The 23,437-nt window shown below is 36.9% G+C and overlaps 3 protein-coding genes and 1 long non-coding RNA gene across 4 annotated transcripts; all 4 read left to right on the top strand.

Moving 5' to 3' along the window:
- On the top strand, positions 3,881–5,791 carry LOC18597152. Its single transcript, XR_001928341.1, has 2 exons — positions 3,881–4,799; positions 5,374–5,791. It is a non-coding gene; the product is annotated as an uncharacterized LOC18597152 (long non-coding RNA).
- LOC108660448 (pentatricopeptide repeat-containing protein At1g11710, mitochondrial) lies at positions 6,183–9,201 on the top strand. Its single transcript, XM_018123642.1, has 2 exons — positions 6,183–6,292; positions 6,409–9,201. Exon 2 carries the CDS (start codon positions 6,448–6,450, stop codon positions 8,416–8,418), a length of 1,971 nt encoding a protein of 656 aa, XP_017979131.1. The 5' UTR covers positions 6,183–6,292; positions 6,409–6,447; the 3' UTR covers positions 8,419–9,201.
- LOC18597153 (ATP synthase gamma chain, chloroplastic) lies at positions 9,640–11,155 on the top strand. The gene has a single exon (XM_007026021.2). It carries the CDS (start codon positions 9,805–9,807, stop codon positions 10,930–10,932), a length of 1,128 nt encoding a protein of 375 aa, XP_007026083.1. The 5' UTR covers positions 9,640–9,804; the 3' UTR covers positions 10,933–11,155.
- Positions 13,569–22,980, top strand: LOC18597154 (starch synthase 3, chloroplastic/amyloplastic). The gene is made up of 16 exons (XM_018123597.1): positions 13,569–13,947; positions 14,402–14,468; positions 14,556–15,893; positions 16,348–16,562; positions 16,806–17,076; positions 17,648–17,823; positions 18,242–18,349; positions 18,828–18,937; positions 19,037–19,142; positions 19,400–19,570; positions 20,301–20,429; positions 20,896–21,078; positions 21,407–21,538; positions 21,667–21,778; positions 22,072–22,195; positions 22,412–22,980. Exons 1-16 carry the CDS (start codon positions 13,828–13,830, stop codon positions 22,542–22,544), a joined length of 3,495 nt encoding a protein of 1,164 aa, XP_017979086.1. The 5' UTR covers positions 13,569–13,827; the 3' UTR covers positions 22,545–22,980.

The raw sequence follows: 23,437 nt of genomic DNA on the forward strand, positions 1-23,437 counted from the left end.
TCACTCAATTATTTTCTAGTTTACACGCATCGTTATCTATCTAACTTTCAATATTTTGTTTCTCAATCCATCTACAATATTCCTTTTTCATTTCTTTCAAACAACATGCCATACAATCTTAATAATTTTCAACTAGCTTAGGCAAATAGATCCTTTCAACAACCGTAATTTCTCACAATATTCAACTAACCGTAAGCTTTAAAACATAGTGTTAAGCTTACCGTTTTCCTTTTCCACTTTGAGTCCTTCATGTACCCATGGGTTTATTAGCTTACATGTTACCAATTTTTCTCCAATCAAGTCACTCTTTGCTGCCACAAGATATTTCTTTAAGTCGCTAACTCATTTTCAAAGACTACTCAAGCCAAAAACAAGAATTGTTACTGTTCCTTGCTTGAATCACCAAAACCAAGCTTTTTCTTCCTTTCTCTCTATTTCTTTCTCCTCCTCCTAGGATTTAGATGTTCTGAAAATTAAGGTTAAAGGCTGTAAATTTAGTGCTCAAGAAGTTTGGAGAAGAAAGGAAAAGAAAACATGGAAAGGAAAGTGAAGAAAACTTGATTTCATGGTGGATAAAGAGAAAATGGCGTGGAGCATGGAGGAGAAGAGGAAAAAAAATCTTGCTGGAGGAGATAAGAACGGTTCCATTTTAATTTAGTCATTCCAACAATCATTTAACTCCAACTTCCTTCTATTATATTCTTCTACACATGCACAAACAAAAATTTCCTCTTGTCTTCTCTTGTCTTCTTGGCACCCAAAATACTTTATTATGCCTCAATTGACTTCCGAATCACTCTTTATCTCACAAATTCTTCTTCGAGAAAAATATTATTATTTTATTATTATTTCCTCGTGTGCGAAATATTTTATCCAAAACTATTCTTTTTATCCTTCATCATTTTTTTAGTATTATAATTAACCTCAATTGGCATCCGATAAGCTTTATTGGTCACCATATCAAAGTACGGGGTATTATAAGAACCAACCTAGCTTTAGTCTTGCAACTTGATTCAAGCTCAACTTGTGCCTTGAACTTCTTAAATAATGAGAAAACTTCTGACTTGAACTTAATGAAGAAAATCCATGTCATTCTAAAGTAATCATAAATGAATAAAACAAAATATTTGCTGCCTTTTAGTGATTCAACACTCATTGGACCACGCACATCTGAATGTACCAATTCAAGCTTTTCCATAACTCTCTTGGAGCTTTTCAAAGGGAATGACATCCTGGTTTGCTTTCCTAATTGGCAAACTTCATAGGTATCAGTGTGTTCATGTATGTAGAGCATTTCTATCACTAAATTATCAGATTTCAGAAACTTCATTGTAGAATAGTTGCAATGCCCAAATCTCCTATGCCATAGCTAAGACAAATCATTACCATCCTTCTTAACAACATTTAGACTCATGTGATGCCAAGCTAGAGGAAAACATCTATTTCTCATCTTGACAAACATTAATACATTGCCTGAAGGCTCAATGATAGTGCATTCTTTGTTTTTAAACATCAAGATATAGTCATTATCAATCATTTGACAACACTAAGTAAGTTTTGACATACTTGAGGCACTAGAAAGACATTTGAAACATACCTGGTTCCATTAGATGTTGAAACAACAACTGTTCATCTACCAATGGCCTCCAAAAACTCTCCATTCCCAATTTCTATCCTTGCACATTGATTTTGATCAATTGTGGTGAACAAGGATGCATTAGGTGATATGTGGCTTGAACGAGCATTATCAATTAACTAGGTTTTATATGACTTTCCCATTTTGGCCCCGATGCCATAAACAACAATTTTTTTATTATCTTAGCTTCCTCTAATCCTTTAGCTAACTGGTTTTGTTGAGTATCCTTATTTTTGCATACTTTTTCTACATGACCTAATTGGTTACGACTTCTACATTTAATATTAGGTCTAAACTAACAATATTTCTCATAGGGGTTAGTTTTTTTGCAGTATGGGCATGCTGTAAATTTACTTTTCTTACCTTGTTATCTTTGACTTGGAGCTGCTTTTCTTTCTATGTTCTTTTAGTCACCTTGAAACCTTTTGTTTGTATTTTCATGCAAGGTGGTTTGTCTCGAAAGTTATGTACAAATTTAGGTACACCCTTAAAAGAAACATACTTTGAACCTAAATATCTGTAATACAATTGGTTTTATATGTATATATGTGTTGGCATATGCAGGATCCTGCTCAAAATTTACTTTTAGATTGGAGCTAAAGATGGTGAATGCTGCACCAACCTTATCTCCCGTTATTATATTTGGTTTTCTTGGAGCTGCAGCGTTAAAAACATATTTTGGTGGCAAGGTTTGTGCAATTTCTATTTTTTGGTAGTCTTATGATTATTACTTGTTATGAATCCAAATACATTATTTGAATTGATTTTAAAATAAGACTAGCCTTTGTAGACTAAAAAAAAGCAGACCGAGCAAACCAAGAAATCGGAGAAGTAGTTGATGAGAGACAAACATTTTCATTACTTTCTTTGCCATTACTTTCTATACCTTTTTACAATAGTTGATTGATTTGAGGGATGAACTAAAAGCTTATAATTGATACTTTTTTACAGTTGTTTTGTTGATTTGAGGGTATTTTTTTACAGGTGATTGATTTGAGAGATGAACTAAAAGCTTATAGTTGATTTATTGATTTGAGAGATGAACTAAAAGCTTAAAGTTGATAGTTTGAGGGATAAACTAAAAGGTCATTTTTAAACATTTGTTCGCATTTTATTCAATCCACACTTCCAGTCTCCCCTTGAACTCTGTAAATGCCCAATTCTGGAAAACTATTTATATAAGAAAGTGAAAGTAACTTAGAACAAGTGGCAGGGTTCAAGAGTTTTCTTCACATTTGGGATGTTCTAGAAAGCTTGGTTTGGTGGCTCAGATATAAAGATAGTTAAGATGGCTTCTTCTTAATCTTTCCTTAAAGTACATGTGGTTTACTCCTTGATCTTTCCTTGTTTCTTAAGAACACAAGTGGCGCACTATCAAGTGCCACTACTCCATTTTGTAAAACTTACACCCTCTACCAAACTACACGATCATTCTTTTAATATCTCTTAAACCATTTTAACCATTTTACTCTTTCGTGACAAGTACGTTCTCTGATGATTGAACGTGCTCTTCTAATTACTTCTAAGAAAGTGCTTTTGTTCAGTATAAATATGAGGGCTTTGAAAATTGGAAGGCAATGAGAAATCCTTAAGCATCCAGCAGAGATTACCCTGAAAGTTCTCTCTAGACTCCTCTAAACGGTCTTTCTATTCAACCTTTCCCATTCGTAGTAATCTGTCGCTTCTTCCACATTTTCTCATCATTCACCACCTTCTACCTAAAGCACTTACGCTTCAAAGGGCTGCTCCAGTCTTCCTCTCCTACCACTCAAAGTATTTACACTTCAAAGACTGCTATAATCTTTCTCTTTACTGCTCGATTCACTCATTGCAACAAGTCCTTTTTGCCTAACTAAAAGAACTCTCTACAAACTTTAATTCGATTTATAGGAATTTTAAAAAATTCCACTCTTCTAGTAGGATAAGAACACTACAATAGAAGGCAAACACTAGATTTATAACATTAGTATAAGCCAAATGGGCACATATGCTAGAGATGGACTCCCAACGGGATTTGTTTGTAAAAATCTTTTCAAACAGATCCTCCTATCTTGTTTATGTATATTTAGATTATGAGCTCCTTCACCTACAGTTTTGTTTCAATTTGAATTCTATCCCATCTAATGTTTTTTCAAATCAGAATTTTTAAATTTAATTATGTATATTTAAATTTAGACGTAAATTATATTAAATTAAGATAAGGACTCTTACATTTTTTTATTTTTATTTTTATTTCTATTTCATTCTGCTTGACGCTTTGAAACAAACACGAGAGAAGAGAGGCTGAGAAAGACGATACTTCTCTTTAATGGCGCTTTTGGAGCGACTAGCAAGAACTGCTCGGTCATGGCGGAGGATAGCCTCTCTTAAAACCCTAACCCCTTCACGTGCTCCATCACGTGACGTACCTCCTCACTACTACCGCAAGTTTCTCTCTGTCTGTCTTAATTTGAAAGAACAATGTTCTGATCGCATTATGAAAGTACAAAGTTGAAGATTTGAAATTGCTTTGGCTTTACTTTGCTATTTTTATTTTTACTTTTGTGAAAATTCATATGTAGTTAGGAACAGAGGAAAACCACCTCTGTGGAGTTTAGTGTAAAACAGGGCAAAATCTTCTTACAGAGTTCACTCCTATAGTCGCTAAACCGAACCAAACCTATCCCCTGTACATCAAAATCACAAGACTGCACATCAACACTCTCCTATACACATGAAATCCCAACCAACTGGTAATAACCCAGAAAATCCCAGCCCACAACCTGTACAAGGCATAAAAAGATCCACCAACCAGCTGGTACAAAAGAAAAACAAAAAGTTCCCCCCCTTAACCTGCATATACAACCAGAAGCCATCATCAACTGTGCTGTTTGGAGATAGATTTTGTCTTTGTTCATATGATTGCTGCTTTTTTTTTTAATTTATACGCTGGTTGAGCGGTGGTTTATTGAAGGTTTAAGGATTCTTGCTGATGCTTAGATCAGGTTTCCTAGAAACTTTCTAACAAGGGGAATGGGAGATAGAGTGCTTATGTCCTGTTGGGGTGCATTTTCTTATAAGGATTCTTATTATTCGCTGTATAGTTTTACAAGGTTTGCTTGGAGCTGGAGCTGGTTGGCATGTAACTGGAGTGCTGCTAGGAACAACTTATGATGATGATGAGGTATGTGCAATTTCTATTTCTGGGCAGTAGATGTTGATGTCTCTCTGCATTTCTATTTTTATCCTTTATTATCTGCCTACTTTGCGCCCTGACCTATGCTCTGCATTACTCAATGTTAATTCTAACTTGTCAAGCCACCTTCCCTCTCAAAGTGTTTGCCATAAGCTTATACTTGTTATGATTTTTGAGCTGCATTATAAGCTCAGACAAAGCGGTTGGTCTATTGTTGTATGAATGAGATTGCATTGCATTATTCTTTTTATGTTTCACCATGAACCTTTCAAAGATCCAGATATGGACTTTAAAAACCTTTCAAACCTTTCACCTGCAGTGCCTTAGATGTTACTCCCATTTGATGACTGTTGCTTCTCAACATTTTCTCCTCTTAGACTTGCATCAGCTGTTCACCATGATTCAAGACTTGATCACATACACAAGGACCACTGCTAACTTGAAACTTTGGCTTTGGCACATGTCATTAACTTGTTATCAAGATTGCTCTTGATTTAATCTTATAATTGCCTCTTAATTTTTTCATATAGAACTTTGCTTAATATATTACACTCGTTAACAGGAGTCTCAAAAGCTTGCCCTTTCTGAGTCTACTGGTTTGGATCGGAAGCAAATAAACATCTGGTTCATCAATCAAAGAAAAAGGCACTGGAAGCCATCTGAAGATATGCAGTTTGTGGTAATCGATGCCACCTATCCACACTACTATATGGACAATGTTTTGAGCAATCCCTTCCCCACGGAACGCTCTCCCCACATTTCTCTAAAAACAGAACCATGGATTCACCGCCGCCGCCCAGACAAGCTTGAAGGCCAACTGCATTTGATATGCAAACTGTCATAACTCATAATTAATTTGATGGAGTATTTTTATGCCATATTATCATATGCATACCTCCTGTATGCACCTTGGGGCTATTTATTCTCCCCATGTATAAGTTCCAGACTGTTGAAAGTATATAATAGTGTATCTCTTTTCATATAGTTTGGTTAAATACTTTTGGGATGAGAGATTATTTTTGGAAGGGTAAATTGCGTCTGGATCAGAAGCAAACGGTTACATTAAGCATATGATGAAATGATTAAAGGGTGTACTCCTTGATTTTTGTTATCTTATTTTCACCTGTTTAATCCGTTTCTAGGTGATGAACATGAGTGATACTATGTTACTTCTGAGATCTTTGTTTATTTGGGTTATTATTATTAGACAAGCTAAGCCTAATAACGACCCTGGATTGGAAAGCCCATGAGCTCAATGCCGACACATATTTAACGGCCCATTTGGAGCCCATTCTTTTATATATATATATATATATATATATATATATATATATATAAAAATAAAGAAGGGGAAGCGAAAAGTGAAAAGCACTTCCCCTGTTTTTCGCCGATGCTTTCTCGACAAATTTTACCACTGAGTCAGTCAGCCGTCATTTCTCCAAGACACTGTTTTTGTTCTTAGGAGGAGGAAGCTTTAAAAGGTCGTACTTCTGTTCGTCTCTTTCTTTGTTTTGTTTCATGCTATCCTGTAACATTAAGAAGATATTTCTGATGCTGCTTTGATCTGGGTTTTATCTGTTTTAACTATTTGTTACAGAAATAAGGACTATTTGATGATTTGGGTATTGATATTTCAATGGTTTTGAGCTCTTTTTTGTCCAGAAGAACAAGTCTTTTCAGCCGGGGTTTGCATGTAGGTAAGCAATTCTCTTACCCAAGTAGTGAAGACATTGTCTTCAGAGCAATCTGTGTTAACTTAAGACGTAGGAGATGGAAATTCTTGGAGCAAGTGTCCCCAAGTCTTACAGATGCATTGGTGAGTCGTGTCGTTCGCGAGTTTCAGAACTCGCCTCAGTTAGCCTTGGAGTTTCACAATTGGGTTGGAGAGAAGAAAGGCTTTCCACACTCATTGGCATCCTGTTGTGCTCTAATTCATGTCTTGGTAAAGTCGAGGCGATTTGATGATGCAATAACTCTATTGGAGAATTTAATGCATGTAAATGGCATGACCCCATTGGAAGTTTTGGATGGTTTGGAGGACAGTTATGAATTGTGTGATTCCTTTCCAGCAGTCTTTGATACATTGGTTAGAGCTTGCACACAGTGTGGGGCTACTGAGGGTGCTTATGCAGTCGTTAAGAAGTTGAGAATGAAGGGTCGTTTTGTTACTATTCATGCTTGGAATAATTTCTTTAGTCATCTTTTGAAGTTAAATGAAATTGGTAGATTTTGGAATGTGTATAACGAAATGGTTTCTTACAGGTATATTGAGAATGTGAATACTTTTAACTTAGTTATATATGCTCTTTGTAAGGAATGTAGAATACTAGAAGCAATTTCTGCTTTTTATCGGATGTTGAAGAGTGGGATTTGGCCTAATGTTGTTACTTTCAACATGATAATAAATGGAGCTTGTAGGATGGGTGACATAGAGCTTGCCTTGAAGCTTGTCAGGAAGATGGGAGTAATGTCAGGAAACTCTGTTTCACTGAATTTGGTAACTTACAATTCTATCGTTAATGGGTTTTGTAAAATAGGAAAATTTTCATTTGTGGAAGAAGTTTGTAATGACATGGTTAAGGCAGGTTTTGAGCCTGATGTAAGGACCTATGGAACCTTAATAGATGGTCATGCACGAAAAGGGTGCTTAGAGGAGGCACTAAGATTGTGTGATGAAATGGCGGAAAGGGGCTTGATGCCTAATACTGTTGTTTATAACTCAATCCTCCATTGGTTTTACATGGAAGGTGATTTAGAGGGAGCTTCTTCGGTATTAGCTGACATGATTGACAAGAATGTATGCCCGGACAACGTCACCTACTCTACTATCATTGAGGGGCTTTGCAGACATGGATATGTGGTGCAAGCTTTTAATTTTCATCGGCAGGTTCTAGAAATGAATCTGATTGAAGACACATTCTCACATAATATTCTTATCAATTGCCTTTGTAAAAGTAATAATTTAGCAGGAGCCATGCAACTTGTAGGTAGCATGTTTATCCATGGTTTAATTCCCGACTTGGTCACATATGGTGCTTTAATTGATAGATACTGCAAGGAAGGGCAGATAGAAAGTGCTGTTCAGATTTATGACGAAATGGCAAGGTTGGAGGAAGGACCCAACATGGTGATCTATAACTCTATTCTCAATGGATTGTGCAAGGAGATGTCAGTGGATGTTGCAAGACAGATGGTAGATTCATTACAGAGTATGGGTTTATCTGATGGCATAACATATAACACTCTCATAAATGGTTATTGTGGCTGTGGTAATATTGATGAGGCATTTGCTTTGTTCTTGGAGATGAGAAAGGTAGGGGGGTTAGTGAACAGAGTAACTTACAACACTTTGATAAATTTTCTTTGCAAGTTTGGGTGCATTCAACAAGCAAAAGAACTAATGAAGAGAATGCTTCTACACGGCCTGGTTCCTGATGTTATAACATATACAATGCTCATTACCTGTTCTGCTAAGAATTGTAGTCCAGATGAAGTGATTGAATTGCACGACTACATGGTGCTTAAAGGAGTGATTCCTGACAGACAGACATACCAGGCTATTGTTAGCCCCCTTCTTGCGGAAGAAAATGAGGAGAATAGAGTTTAGTTTTTATATTTTCTGATTCTCATGTTGGCTCAGTTGGCTTAACCTATTTTTCGTTCTTATACTTTACAGTCATCAGCTAATGAAGAATTGAGAACTTTTTCTTAATGAGAAATACATACTTGCAAGGTATATGATGTGGCGTGCATCCGTCTGGGTATGCTATTGTATGTATTATCATGCGAAGTTTCCTACTCAAGAACAAAGTTCTAGAACAAGATATGTCAGGATGGTTCTGTTTGTTCATATGTCGGATACGGATGCTACTATTATGATTAGACATGCATATGATTATGAATTGTATAGATCCTAAGAATTCAGGGGCCAGGATGGCTTAAATTCTTGAATTTTCCTTTTGATAGAATCCCCTCTCGCCATGTTACAGTTCAAGTCCAGGCTTTTGTTTTCTGTCCCATCTTCCCCTTCTCATACAACCCAAGAGCTCTAATAGGTTCAAAGAAAACGTAGACATTGAAAGTTACGGATCTGGGAACGCTGATCTGCAATGAACCCAATACAGGCATTCCAGTTCTGATGCAGATGTTGTGTCCTATTAAATTGAAGTCGATATTCTGCACAAATCTGGACCGATAATGTATTGCTGCCCCTTGATTGTGTGGCCTTGAAATTTCTTTATCTTGTTTGTTTCCCGTCTTATTGTTTGAGGTTACAGTACACTAGATGTTGCAATCTTTTCTATGGAAATATAGATAGAGATTTAGATGATGAAAGCTGGATCTTTTGATCTTTTCTCCAAATTTTCTTAGAGGAAAACCTGTTGCTGCCTGAAGCCTCTGCCATTTACATTGAATCCTTATTGTACAAATTCGAATAACAAGATGGAATTTTTCATACTTGAGATTAACTAACTCAAACATAAACGATGGAAGCTGTAGTTCCTATATGGATGTTGAGCACAGCTAGCATGGCTGCTGTGGCCAGAATTACCTGCAGCTGACATGGAGACATCAAGAAGTAAATACTTCATGCGAATCGAGCATCTGAATTCATGGAGCCGTATATACCAGTCAGAGTTGGGGGACCCTATCAAGCTAATATCTAAAATACCCCCACTCAGAACTTGCCACATCAGATGGGGCTGTCCCACCAGGATGCAATGGTGGAAAAGGCAATGAATCAAATTCATGTCCCGAGCAATCTCCAACGGTCAAAATCCTTATCCCAAAACCTCATCCACTCCCTGCCTCTCCTTCCACTCATTCCCTCCATAGGCAGAAACCACTCTCCAACACACGAGAAAAGATAAGACTTGACAAAAACAGTTTGGTCTTGTACAAAACTAAACTACCCACACAGGAAAAAGCTCTTCCTCTTGCTCTGTTTTAGAGTAATTCTCTTTTTTGTAGAGCTCCAGAATCCACTGTCACCATGTCTTGCTCTAATCTGACAATGTGGGTATCCTCAAAACCATCTCTTTCTGACACCTCTTCACTCTCTTTCCGTTCTTTCATCAGCCCTTTTCAGCTTCCTTCTCAAAGTTCAGCTCCTAACCCTTCAAGATCCTCATCTGCAACCCAAATTCACTGTGGTCTCCGTGAACTTAGAGAACGTATTGATTCAGTAAAGAACACACAGAAGATCACTGAAGCCATGAAGCTTGTTGCTGCCGCTAAAGTCAGGAGGGCACAAGAAGCTGTTGTCAATGGCAGACCTTTCTCTGAGTCTCTGGTAGAAGTTCTCTACAACATTAATGAACAACTCCAAACTGAAGACATAGATGTTCCTCTCACAAAAGTTAGGCCTGTCAAAAAAGTTGCCTTGGTTGTTGTTACTGGTGATCGTGGTCTCTGTGGAGGTTTCAACAATAATATCATCAAGAAAGCTGAATCAAGAATTGCAGAATTGAAGGAGCTTGGACTTGATTATACTGTCATTAGTGTGGGGAAAAAGGGTAATACATATTTTCTACGTAGGCCTTATATTCCGGTGGATAGGTTTCTAGAGGGCACTTCACTCCCTACAGCTAAAGAAGCTCAGGCAATTGCAGACGATGTTTTTTCACTCTTTGTTAGTGAAGAAGTTGATAAAGTCGAGCTTTTGTATACCAAGTTCGTATCGTTGGTTAAGTCTGATCCTGTGATTCATACTTTGCTCCCACTCTCACCAAGGGGAGAGATCTGTGATATAAATGGTGTCTGTGTTGATGCTGCTGAGGATGAGTTCTTCAGATTGACAACCAAGGAAGGGAAACTGACAGTTGAGAGAGATGTTGTGAGGACCGAGACAGCGGATTTCTCTCCCATTTTGCAGTTTGAGCAGGATCCAGTTCAGATTCTTGATGCTTTGTTGCCTCTCTATCTCAACAGCCAGATTTTGAGGGCCTTGCAGGAGTCGTTAGCCAGTGAGCTTGCTGCTAGGATGAGTGCCATGAGCAATGCTACTGATAATGCCGTGGAATTGAGAAGGACCTTGTCTATTGTCTACAATAGGGAGCGTCAAGCGAAAATCACAGGAGAGATATTGGAGATTGTTGCTGGTGCCAATGCTTTAGTCTAATGAACTTAACGCTTCCTTCTTTCCCAACAATTGTGTTTCTTTGTAGGTATAAAAATTCATGAGTACTTCCTTATTCATTCCTATATGCTTGTGTAAGAACAAATCATGCAGATAAGATACTTTTTTGCATTGTAATTCTCAAATGCGTATAAAACTCTTTGCACAATGAGAACTGCAATGTGTTTTTGAATTGAAATAGAAGAGCATTCTACCCATCTTTCTATGTTAAATCTCCTTAATTTGCTTCCATTAAGATATTCTAAGTCCTGCTAGTGCTTGCTCACTTCCCCCGGTGCTTGATTAAGTTAAAATTGGTGTATTAGCCAGTATCTGGTAAAATCATGGCTGCCAAAGAATGAATTTCACTTGCTTCTCTTGGCTATGATATATATATATATAGCAAGCAAACATATTGTTATATGCTTGGCTTAGTCAAAATGTCTGCCTGAAACAAAACTGACAGATGAACATTCAGGCTTCATCCTTCAGAACTGCTGGGAGGGCCAGAGTCTTGTCTTAACAAACCCTTAAAAGCAGTCTTTTCAAAAAAGATTCATTTATTCTTTCTGATCTGTTACTTCGTTCAGTTAAAAGGATTTTATTGAAACCTGAAAGCAAGCAAACTATTTAAAATGCCTAAGAAAGAAGCATCAATATTAGACCCTTTATTTTCCTTCTGTGCTCTCCATACTCGACCAAATTTTCAAATCATTCAAATGCTGCCATTGGAGAATGTTGTGCTGATAAAAAAGCAGTGACAGCAGTACTCCCCCATGGCAGTGCATGCCTGAATGTTGAAAACTAGGCACTCTTTTCCTTTTCAAGAAACAATTGGCATGTTGTTGGCCTTGAATTCTAGCCTTGGTTCCTAACGCAAGGTACGGCAGTCATGCCATTATCAATGTGTACAACTACATCGATGTTTACGTTCAGAAATTGAGGGATCTAAGTTTAACTTCTGCAGCAATTTAGCTACCTATCATTAGACGTATGAATGATACTGCAGTTCACAGGCAAAAGCAACAAAAAGCACAGAATCCTGCATAAAGCCTTGATGCCAACTAGTTGGAGCTAGCCATATGAATCTCTTTGACCATCTACCCTATCTGCTCTTGCCCTATATCATAAGCAAAGCTCTTTCCTACTGAATGTCGTCCCAGGTTGGTAAGGAACATAGGAGTAGGCCCAACCCATGTAAATTAGTTGTATGAACAAACAATTAAGGAGAACATGTGCTAAACTCTGCCAACAAACAAGGCAAGGTATACCCACCTTTGTTCTGTTTAAAAGCAACAATACATTAATTTTCGCATATAAAAAAAAGAAAAAAAAGGGTTTAATAAAGATAAGTCACATGTTCTTGGGTTTGCTAAGCTTTCAAATTCACCAGGGAAAACTTTGGCAGATGGAAACTTTAATCAGACTAAAGTTATTGCAAATTATATATGATGGGGAACTGCTAAGAAAGAGAAGTTCAGTACTGAACTTATAAACAATGTAATGGCTCCATGCTGGATGGTTAGAAAAAAGTGCAGCCATTGGAATTCTTTTATTCTCTGGATATGCTACTGCAACTTTTGGGAATTGATGAACCTAGGAGAATCCTTCTTGATTCATAACTTGTAGCTGTAATCTACCAACATAATAATAGTTTATCATATATAAACAAAATGGAATGAAATAAATAGCTGACCAGATATGGAGGCTTAATTCCTGGATTAATATATTGGAAAATCTTACTAGTTTGCAAAATTATCTTAACAGCCTTGACTTAAACTCCAAAGATATGTACAATTCTAAACAGTCAATAAGTTTTAACAACTTTTGGAGAAAAGTGATAATAATCTGGTGTCAAGTAGATTTCTATCTTCTCGCCAAGAGAGAGAGAGAGAGAGAGAGAGAGCAGCTTTACCTTTATTAGCATATGGAGCATGATTTTATGATTAAATTCAGACCCATTGGTATAAAAATTCAGAAAGGATCTCAATTACACATTGATTGAATTGTTGTTTGTGCATGACAATGGAGATTCTTTCCATATATTACAGTAACAAATCAAAGCACTCATGATTAAGCCCTTTTTCCCCTACCAAGAAAAAAAGTTTCTTACCTATGTAAAAACAATAATTGAAATCTATAACCTTTTAATCTATTCATCGACAGAAATGAACCATATTTTGGGTTCTTTTCACTCATCGCATATCTTCAAGTTTCACATGGAGGTTTTTTAACTATAACCTCATATCTAATTCCTTCAGGTCTGAAACGAAGAACATAGCAAAAGATGACAAACTAAACAACAACAATGGTGGACTTATAGGTAATAAACTATGCCCCAAAGATGTCCCCACATGGCATCTTCCGATTTGATGTGTCAATTCCAAGTTGATTCTATTCTACGGCCCTTCTTCCTTCATCTCACACTTTCACGGCCTCACAGCCTCTAAAACGACTATTTATTACTTCCAAAATCAGAAAAATCTTCATCAATGTACTATATCAAGGGCTGCTCTACTCTCCAGACAAACCTTTCAAAACAACCATTTTTAACTCATACACCGTAGGATCAACCAACAATCCTAGACCAACGGTCATCACGCTGTTGAACAGTTTTGATATTTTAGATTGCAGAACATTCTAAAATTGTAGTCTTCTATGGCTGAGATTCTAGGACTCTTTTGATTATGCTGTTACCAGCCAGGAGCCACTTCCAATTTAAAAGTTTGGATTTTTATAATTATTTTTGGAATATTAAATTCATGATGTGCACAGTTCTACAGGGATCATCAAGTTGAAGGATTAATCAATAACTATAGATTTCATTGAAGCAAAAGACTCTCCAAGAAGCAAAACTTGAACGACAAACATTCTCTCTGCTATTCTGACAACACAGACATGGAAGTGTCTTTGCAAGGACAAAGACCATTGAGTTACAAAGATGTGTTTAACCACACAAATGTCCGCGTCAAGATCAAACCTTTCCTGGGTTCCTTCCCTTTTGGGAGAACTACACTGGTAAACTCACTGTGTTTTTTTTTTCCTTTTTGGCTGTTGGGTTTTCAGTATTCTTGTTCTTGTTCTTCTTTGATTTTGAGCAAAAAAGTTTGGTTTTTTAGGTGTTTCTTGAATGAAAGATTCGTGGGTTTTCTTTTCTTAATTGAAATGAAAAGTGCTACTCATTATTTGTCATTTGCTTCTGTGTTCAGTTCGTCGGATTATCAATGGCACGTTCTTTTTTCTTTTTTTATTTCATATAAAAATCATGTCTTTCCATTGTTTTCAGCTGAGTATTTTATTTTCATTTTAGAATTTTCCGTGAAAATCTCATTTCTTCTTCATAGAAAAACTTGCTCTGGCAGTATTATGTCTGTTTGTCGGATTACTCTGAGTATATAATTTCAAGTGGAATTGTTTTGGGATCGCTTTTACCTCATATATGGTTGTTCTAATTTTGATGTATTGGTTTCAGTTTACTCCATGGCGTAGTGAGTACCCGGCCAGCAAGCTTTCGCATAGAGTTACTTCTAGTGCAGCTGGTGAGTTGCTACTGATGTGCTATGGTTTCTAACGTTTTTGATAACCAATCTTTGATGTGTTTTAAAAAAATATGGAGCTTTCTGTAGATTTTTCAAAGAGGAGACAAAGAAGATTGTCTACGCCAAGTTCTAAAGGTCCGGCTCCAAAGGGTTTCACGCCGAAAACACAAGTAGGAACGAGCACCCAGAAGAGGGATCTAAAGAGTAATGGTGAGAAAGAGGATTCAAGCATTCCCACGTCGAGTGAGTCTGCAGTGCTTGACAAGACGGAAATTGAATCAAACATTGCTCTTGAGGAAGAATCGACCATTGAGCTTTATCAGAAGAATAGGGTAGATGAAGCTGAAACGGAAGAGCCAAAAGAGGATATACCATCAATGGGCAAAGAGTTATCCGTTGGCAAAAGCAACCAGAATGTGGAAAATGGAAGAAGTATAGGTAAGATTCTTGAAGATGTTGCAGAGTTACAGAAGAATGAAACGACTTTGAAAAGTGATACTGTGAGTACAGCAAGAGATGTATCCTCTGAAGGAAAGCATTTGGATGGTACAAAAACTGATGAAACTGTTTCTATCAAGGATGAAAGTGTTGAGTCTGATGAAAAAACAATTGAAGATACTCTAAAACTGAAGTTGGAGATGGAAGCAAATTTGCGAAAACAGGAAATTGAGGGGCTTGCTGAGGAAAACTTCTCGAGGGGGAACAAAGTTTTTGTTTATCCTCAGAGTATAAAACCTGATGAAGACATAGAAGTGTTCCTCAATAGGAGTTTCTCCACTTTGGCTAATGAGTCAGATATTCTGATCATGGGAGCCTTCAATGATTGGCGATGGAGATCTTTCACTGTAAGGTTGAAAAAGACCCATCTCAATGGGGATTGGTGGTCTTGTCAGATTCATGTTCCCAAGGAAGCTTACAAGATGGATTTTGTGTTCTTTAATGGGCAGAATTTTTATGACAATAATGATACGAAAGATTTCTGCATACCTGTGGAGGGTGGAATGGATGTGTTTTCATTTGAAGATTTCTTGCTTGAGGAGAAGCGAAGGGAATTAGAGAAACTTGCAAAAGAGCGGGCTGAGAAGGAAAGGCAAGAAGAAGAGAAAAAAAGAATAGAAGCAGAGAAGGCAGCAAGTGAGGCAGACAGAGCACAAGCAAGGGTGGAGACAGAAAGGAGGCGAGAATTTTTGCAACAATTAATGAAAAAGGCTGCAAGCTCAGTTGATAACATTTGGTTCATAGAGCCTAAAGAATTCAAGGGGGGGGACAAGGTCAAGTTGCATTATAACAAAAGTTCGGGCCCTCTTGCTCATGCAAATGAGCTTTGGATTCATGGGGGGCATAATAATTGGAATGATGGATTAACAATTATTGAAAAGCTTGTCAGATCAGAAAGAGAGAGTGGTGACTGGCGGTATGCCGAAGGTATGTGGATGACATAAAAGGTGATATCCTATGGGTCTAAAATTTTAAATCTGCCAAAATTTGATCCCCATATTTGCTCTACTTCATTCTGGATCCACTTTCCAGATACTTGTCAAAATGCTACGAAATGTTTCTTAATATATGAGATCTTTGATATTTAATCTTTGGTGAGTAAAGTGATTGTTATGGCCATAAAAATGCTTGCTTGATTACATGGAAACTTTTGTTTGCATTGAATTACATACAGGAATTAATAATACATGCCGCTTCTGACTTGGGGGTTTTTTAATGACCTTGATTTGGTTGGGTAGAGAACCATTTTATTCCTTTTGAAATGTAGTTAATATCTGAGTCATCTAATTGGACTTGCTGCATGGTTGATTGAAATAATGCTTTGTAATTAGAGGGCCATTTCTGTGGTGTGTCATATGATTGTGATGGAATTTTTCTACAGTTGTTATACCTGATCGAGCCCTTGTGCTGGATTGGGTCTTTGCTGATGGACCACCTAAGAGTGCCACTATGTATGATAACAATAATTATGAAGATTTCCATGCCATTGTCCCAAAAAGCATTCCTGAAGAGCTGTACTGGGTTGAGGAAGAACACCGGATGTTTAGGAAGCTTCAAGAGGAGAGGAAACTAAGAGAGGAGCTCATACGTGCCAAGGTCAGTTTCCATGAAATTATATTCTGAATGATTACAGTCAATTTCTGCATACTAGGACACAGTGAAGATTCAAATATCATTCTTACCTTCTTCCTTTGAATCCATTAAATATTTAATTTTCATGACTGATATTATTTTCTTGTGTTCCAGACTTTCAGTAGAAATAAAAGATAAAAAAGTTTTTTGTTCATTCATCTCAGTTGTATTTACTGATTTCTTTTTCTTATTCTTCTCTTTTCATAGGCTGAAAAAACGGCACGTATGAAAGCGGAAATGAAGGAAAGAACTTTGAAGAGATTTCTGCTTTCTCAAAAGCATATAGTTTATACTGAGCCTCTTGATGTTCACGCAGGAAGCATTGTGACAGTTTTTTACAATCCTGCTAACACAGTTCTTAATGGAAAACCTGAAGTATGGTTCAGATGTTCATTTAATCGTTGGACTCACCGAATGGGTCCATTACCACCTCAGAGAATGTTGCCTGTGGATAATGGTTCTCATGTGAAAGCCACTGGTAAATTCAGTCAACCATCTTGACATTTTGAGTTATATGGGATCTGTTTGCAGTTTCAGATATAGCTTTTTCTACTTAACATGGAGACTAAAGCTTTTCTTTATCTCCTTCACTGCACCTCGTCCTTGTCACAAGAGTTAAACCACACGGTTTGTGTATGTTTTCTGGTTTTGACATTTCATCTATCAGTATCCTTTTCTGGTCCACTTTAGTGAATAAAAGACTGTACTGCTTCTTGGATCTGCTGTTTGCATTCACCATTCAATCATCTTCCGCCTGCTCCCCCCCTCCCCCCGAGAGCACTTTCAGTCCAAGAGTATAAATGCGAATTACAGATCCAGATATCTCCTTGCTAATAACTTATATGCCTATGTTTTAGTCATATATGACTGATCAATTGTTGCTTTATATTGTCTCATTAAGTGACATGTGGCATTCTTTTTATTTTTTGGCTTTTACTGTATTATATCTTTGTATTACTGTTGCATTATTGGTGTGCCTGCACTTTAGAGGTTTTTTACTTTTTCTACTTTTGGAAGCACAGACTTACTAACTTTATGTGTCATTGCAGTCAAGGTTCCGTTAGATGCATACATGATGGACTTTGTATTCTCTGAGAGGGAAGATGGTGGAATTTTTGACAACAAAGGTGGTATGGATTACCACATACCTGTTTTTGGAGGAATTGTGAATGAGCCACCAATGCACATTGTGCATATTGCTGTTGAGATGGCCCCCATTGCAAAGGTAACTTTTGGACAATAAGAGAGTTGACACTTTAAAAATCTTTTCATTGCACTGATTTATCAAGGTTTTCTAGTTTTTATATGCTTATGAGTCCGGTCAAATTCTTTCTTTTAATGAAGAGAAAATTCTTTAAGCCAGAAGAAGGCCAGCTAGACATGTGTTTGCCTTATGAAAAGTGTTTTGGAAATTAGAGAGTTGAGGAAAGAGGATGCTTCACCTCACACAGAATTGGGCAGCGCAGACATCTTGTCTCTCGGCCAGATATAAGTCATATAACTGAATTTTTTTAGAGTGTTTCACATGACTGAATTTTGTAGAGTGTTACTCTCCAGTTTTTGGTTATATATGTAGTAAACACCCAAAAGATATTCCTGTTTTCAGTCTTCTTCTCAGTTGCTTCCTTTTTATAACTTTGCAGGTAGGAGGCCTTGGTGATGTTGTTACTAGTCTCTCTCGTGCTGTCCAAGATTTAAACCACAATGTGGACATCATTTTTCCGAAGTATGACTGCTTGAATTTTAGCCATGTAAGCCTCATTGCTGTCACTTTAGCCTGATTTATCATCTTGATTGTTTTCACTAGAGATATAGTCTCTATGTCCTTAAATTATGGACTTTACTGGTTTTAATTCTTGCGTGCTCGGCATGCTGTTTGTTAGCTTGCATGTGGTGTTAGCTTATCTTGCATGAGTCACAGAAATGCATGTTTCTTTTAATAAGATGTTAATGTAAAATGTCGCATAAACCTTTCTTATTGGGTTTTCTTGAAAACTAAAGTTTGACACATGGCTTACCTGGCCTTGTCCTTATTTGGGCTATTCCTGATGAATAGTTTTGTGGATGCCACTTGAAAAATGTTTATTATCACATAATTCTGCTATTCACTGTCATTCATTCGTATATTAGTATTCAAAAATGAAAAAAACAATCCTTTCTCTTTCCATTTTTATCAAACTTTTAGTTTTAATAATTTCAAATTTGTCAAATGGATGTTTTACGATATAGGTGAAGGACCTTCATTACCAAAGAAGCTATTCTTGGGGTGGCACTGAAATTAAAGTTTGGTTTGGTAAAGTGGAAGGCCTTTCAGTTTATTTTCTGGAGCCACAAAATGGGTAATTTCAGACTCCTGATGCACCTTTAGGCAACTAAATGTTTTGGTCAGTTAAACAAATTATAATTATAAGAATCCTTTGGTGTATTGTTTCTTGCAGATTCTTTTGCACAGGTTGTGTATATGGTTCCAGAAATGATGCAGAGAGGTTTGGTTTCTTTTGTCATGCTGCTCTTGAGTTTCTACACCAAGGTGGATTTCACCCTGTAAGTTTATGATTCAACTTATTGTTCTAGCTTAAATATTTAAGTGCACATTCTTGGCAGTATATTGAGTAAATAACTTACATGCTTGGTGGGATTACTTTTTCTAGCAATTGCAAAACGCATTGTTTTGCTGTTCAGCTCTAAAGTCCTTACAATTCATTCATAGAAGAATATTATGGGTGACTCTCTTTAAAGATTTGTCTTTCTTGCATATGTGGCCCAGGATAACCGTTTTAAGTGTACTTAACCCTTGGCAGGATATCATCCATTGCCACGATTGGTCTAGTGCCCCAGTTGCATGGCTGTTTAAGGACCATTACATGCATTATAGTCTTGGAAAAAATCGGGTTGTCTTCACCATACATAACCTCGAATTTGGAGCACACTTCATTGCGAAAGCTATGGCATACGCAGACAAGGCTACAACTGTATGTAGCTAAAATTTCCTTTGTAGTTAATGTAGTTTACTTAATATAGTATCTCTGTTTCAATTTTTGAGCTTCAAAAGCAGTATGTTCCTTTACTTGTGGTATTTTCTAATATTTGTTTAGACAAACTGCTAAGGATTTTCTCTTTTCATAATCTTTGCTAATAAGTTTTACTTCCTAAATATCTATGTTTTCCAGCTCTATACATGTATACATGCTTAAATATAGTGCATTTATGATTCAGCTACACATGTTTTTTTTAAAATATTTTGGCTCTGTTGGTGGTATTACTTTCTCTTTATGTAAAGGAAATATTTCAAAGAGATATATTGTGCTCAATTTAGGACCATATCCTTGGGGTTCCTCCGTGCCATTAGGATTCAGCTTGTTCCATTTGCATTTAAAGAGATATAATTAACTCCTAGGTGGTTCAGAAATTTAATCTCTGGAAAAAAAGATCATAGGATTTACTATCCTCCTTGAATTTGAAATTCTTTTTGTAAACATAACTGTTTAGATGCTTGAGTAAAATTTACTAGACTCAGAATATACCGAGCAAGTGATACATCAGTAACCTTCTCTGATGCATTCAAAATAGTGAAATTAGAATATTCTATTTTAATTAATCTTAATGTCTTGCTATGGTAAGTAATGCAAGATATTTAGTGGTCTTTTATACTTCATAGTTACCATGATGGTGTCTGAGTTACTGCTTATTCATATTATGCAGGTATCGCACACGTACTCAAGGGAGGTTGCTGGAAATCCTGCTGTCGCTCCTCATCTCCACAAGTTCCATGGAATCTTAAATGGAATTGACTTAGATATTTGGGATCCCTATAATGATAAGTTCATTCCTGTAAGTAGATATACCTTTATTTAGTAAATGTTATATTTATGAGCTTGTCCTCAACCCTTAAAAAGAAAAAAGAAGCAACTGTTATGCATCTGTTGAAATTTTTCCTAGATTCATATTTAATTACAGGAGACATTCCTCTTCCATCTATTTTCTATTGGGGAATTTCTACCTGTCTTCTTTCCCTCTTCATTCCTTTAACAGCTTCAGAGCTTGAAGTTGCTGTTTAAAAATGTTTTTTGTTGAATGTGTTGATCTGCTGGCTTGATCATATAACATGCAATAACTACTGTTACCTCCACGATTGGGACTTAAATGGGTCACAATTTTGAGGATGCAATATTCTAAATCAACTTTAGCAATTAATACTCTCTAAAAGAAAGAGTGTCAATTGGCCTCTAGTGCGTTTCCTTTTTATCCTATTTTTGCTAGTGAAGTTGTTCTTGATGTCTGGTACTTACTGTTTCAGATATGTTACACTTCGGAAAATGTTGTTGAAGGCAAACGAGCTGCCAAGGAAGCCTTGCAGCAAAGGCTTGGTTTGAAAAAAGCTGATGTTCCTTTGGTTGGAATTATTACTCGCTTAACTCACCAGAAAGGAATCCATCTAATCAAGCATGCCATTTGGCACACCTTAGAACGCAACGGACAGGTTAATTTCCTCTCTCCCCCCCTTCCCCCTCCCCCTTTCACCATTGTCTGTATGAGTTCATAAAGAATCACATACTATGAGGTCTACATCAATATAGGCTTCTCAGTAGTGACATTGATGTGATATTCACCAAGAATTCTGGCAATCTTACAATACTACAGGACTTTAACTTGATCATTCTCTTTCTAGTGTGCATCTCAGTTCACAAATCATGTTACCTGATATGTTTGGAATGAATGTATAAACAAGGAAGTTTAGTGTCTCTTGTGGGTGTCCTTGATTGTGTATTTCTACTTGATGCATCTTAATAATGGAGTTTTTGTGGCAGGTTGTATTGCTTGGCTCAGCTCCCGATCCTCGCATCCAAAATGATTTTGTGAATTTGGCCAATCAGCTGCATTCATCTCATGGGGATCGTGCTCGTCTTTGTTTGACCTATGATGAGCCTCTTTCTCACTTGGTGTGCACTCTCAAAGTTTATTTTGTCAAGTATTATTCTCCAAGGCACATACTTGCACTTTGCTTCTGCAATATGATCATAGCAGTTCTCATCTGAACTTTCTTTTTTTTTATTTATATATTTTACAGATATATGCTGGTGCTGATTTCATTCTAGTCCCCTCAATATTTGAGCCTTGTGGACTGACACAACTGACAGCAATGAGATATGGTTCCATACCTGTTGTTCGTAAAACAGGAGGTGCATACTCACCTTAAGTCTGTAGTTTTGATATCTCTGAACGATATTTTTCTGTGTCTTGATTACTGAGATGTGTTGATATGTAAATGATCTCTCGATGTGATGCATGGGATGGTACAGGCATTATGAATGACATCTAGATTTCTCTTATGTTTAGAAATTGCATCTGATGTTCATTGAATTTATTGTTTTTCTTAAATGGAGATGCTATTTTATATGAATTTTATTGAGCTTCTGTTCTTAGACCCTCTCAAAGTGTGCTGACACTGTGTTTCGATTACTTTTTCTTTAAGGACTTTACGACACTGTATTTGATGTTGACCATGACAAAGATAGAGCAGACTCGCAAGGTCTTGAACCCAATGGATTTAATTTCGATGGAGCTGATAGTGGTGGAGTTGATTACGCCCTCAATAGGTGAGTTTATTGCTCAGCCCTGAAGGTAGTAAATGCATTGGCTCCTCCATTATTAGTTAGTTTCCAAGTTTCCTTATTCAGCTTCACATATTAGGAAACACACATAGGAAGACATCTCATTTGCTGCATTTGCATTCAATTCCTACTGTTCTTGCTCTGTCCTATCTTTCGAATATGTTGATTAGAGTTGTATTTATTCACTCATCAATGTTTCAGGGCAATCTCTGCTTGGTACGATGGTCGGGAATGGTTTTACTCGTTGTGCAAGAGGGTGATGGAGCAAGACTGGTCTTGGAACCGTCCTGCGCTTGATTACATGGAGCTTTACCATGCAGCAACAAAAAACTAAACGAAAAGAAGCCGGTTAAGCAAAGATGCAAATCACTCCCATCTCATAGCTTGTACAGAGTTTAGTGATACCCAATCTTAGTGGTTTTTCCCTTTCAAAAGCTCATTTCTCTGCCTTAGTTTTAGATCTTAAAATCTTTCATCCATTTTTGTGTAGCACAAAGCAATAGGCTATCTTCAAAAACGAAAAAAAAAAGGTGTACCATTCTCAAGAGGAACAAATTCTTTGACTGTTTCTGATTCATGTCTATGAAATAAAAGAAAAATAATGTGAAAAGTAGAAAGCACAGAAATCGTTGTATTAAGCCTTGGAAGATGGTAAGATAGAATATAAAACCATTGTCAGCTGGAGTTTGAGCTGATGCTAGCAGTTCAACTATGGAATCAGATGGTAAGTCAATAAAATCGCAGGGTTCATTGCGTGCGACTTAAAGAACTGTTCTAATCTTCTTTTCTGTCGTTTCCAAAGTATATCATGATAAGTTCATGCAAATAATCAGCTGAATTCGAGCTTCTTCTGCAAATCAGAAAAGAAGAAAAGGGAAGAAATTGGGTCAACTGATATCATTTCATACACTTAAAGAACTTATTGCAAATTACATTCTCTTGAAACTGTATCATCTTAATTTGCTTGACATCAGACTGTATCATCTTAATGATACAAATGCAGATGCCAAAAAGGGTTCCTAGTTGGGATGTTTGCATCTTCCTATACTGACCACCAAAGTTGCCTCAGCTTTGGGTGGCATGGAAAGGACCAACACGTATATAGAAATGATAGTTTTTATGACTAACCTCTGAAAGATGGTGGTGGACAAGGAGTAGGAATTTTATTGGAGAATTTGCACTAATCTCCTTCAAAAAGGAAAAGCAAGATGATGTACTGAAACAAGT

This window comes from Theobroma cacao, chromosome 6 (assembly GCF_000208745.1).
Source record: "Theobroma cacao cultivar B97-61/B2 chromosome 6, Criollo_cocoa_genome_V2, whole genome shotgun sequence".
In the NCBI taxonomy this organism is placed as follows: Eukaryota; Viridiplantae; Streptophyta; class Magnoliopsida; order Malvales; family Malvaceae; genus Theobroma; species Theobroma cacao.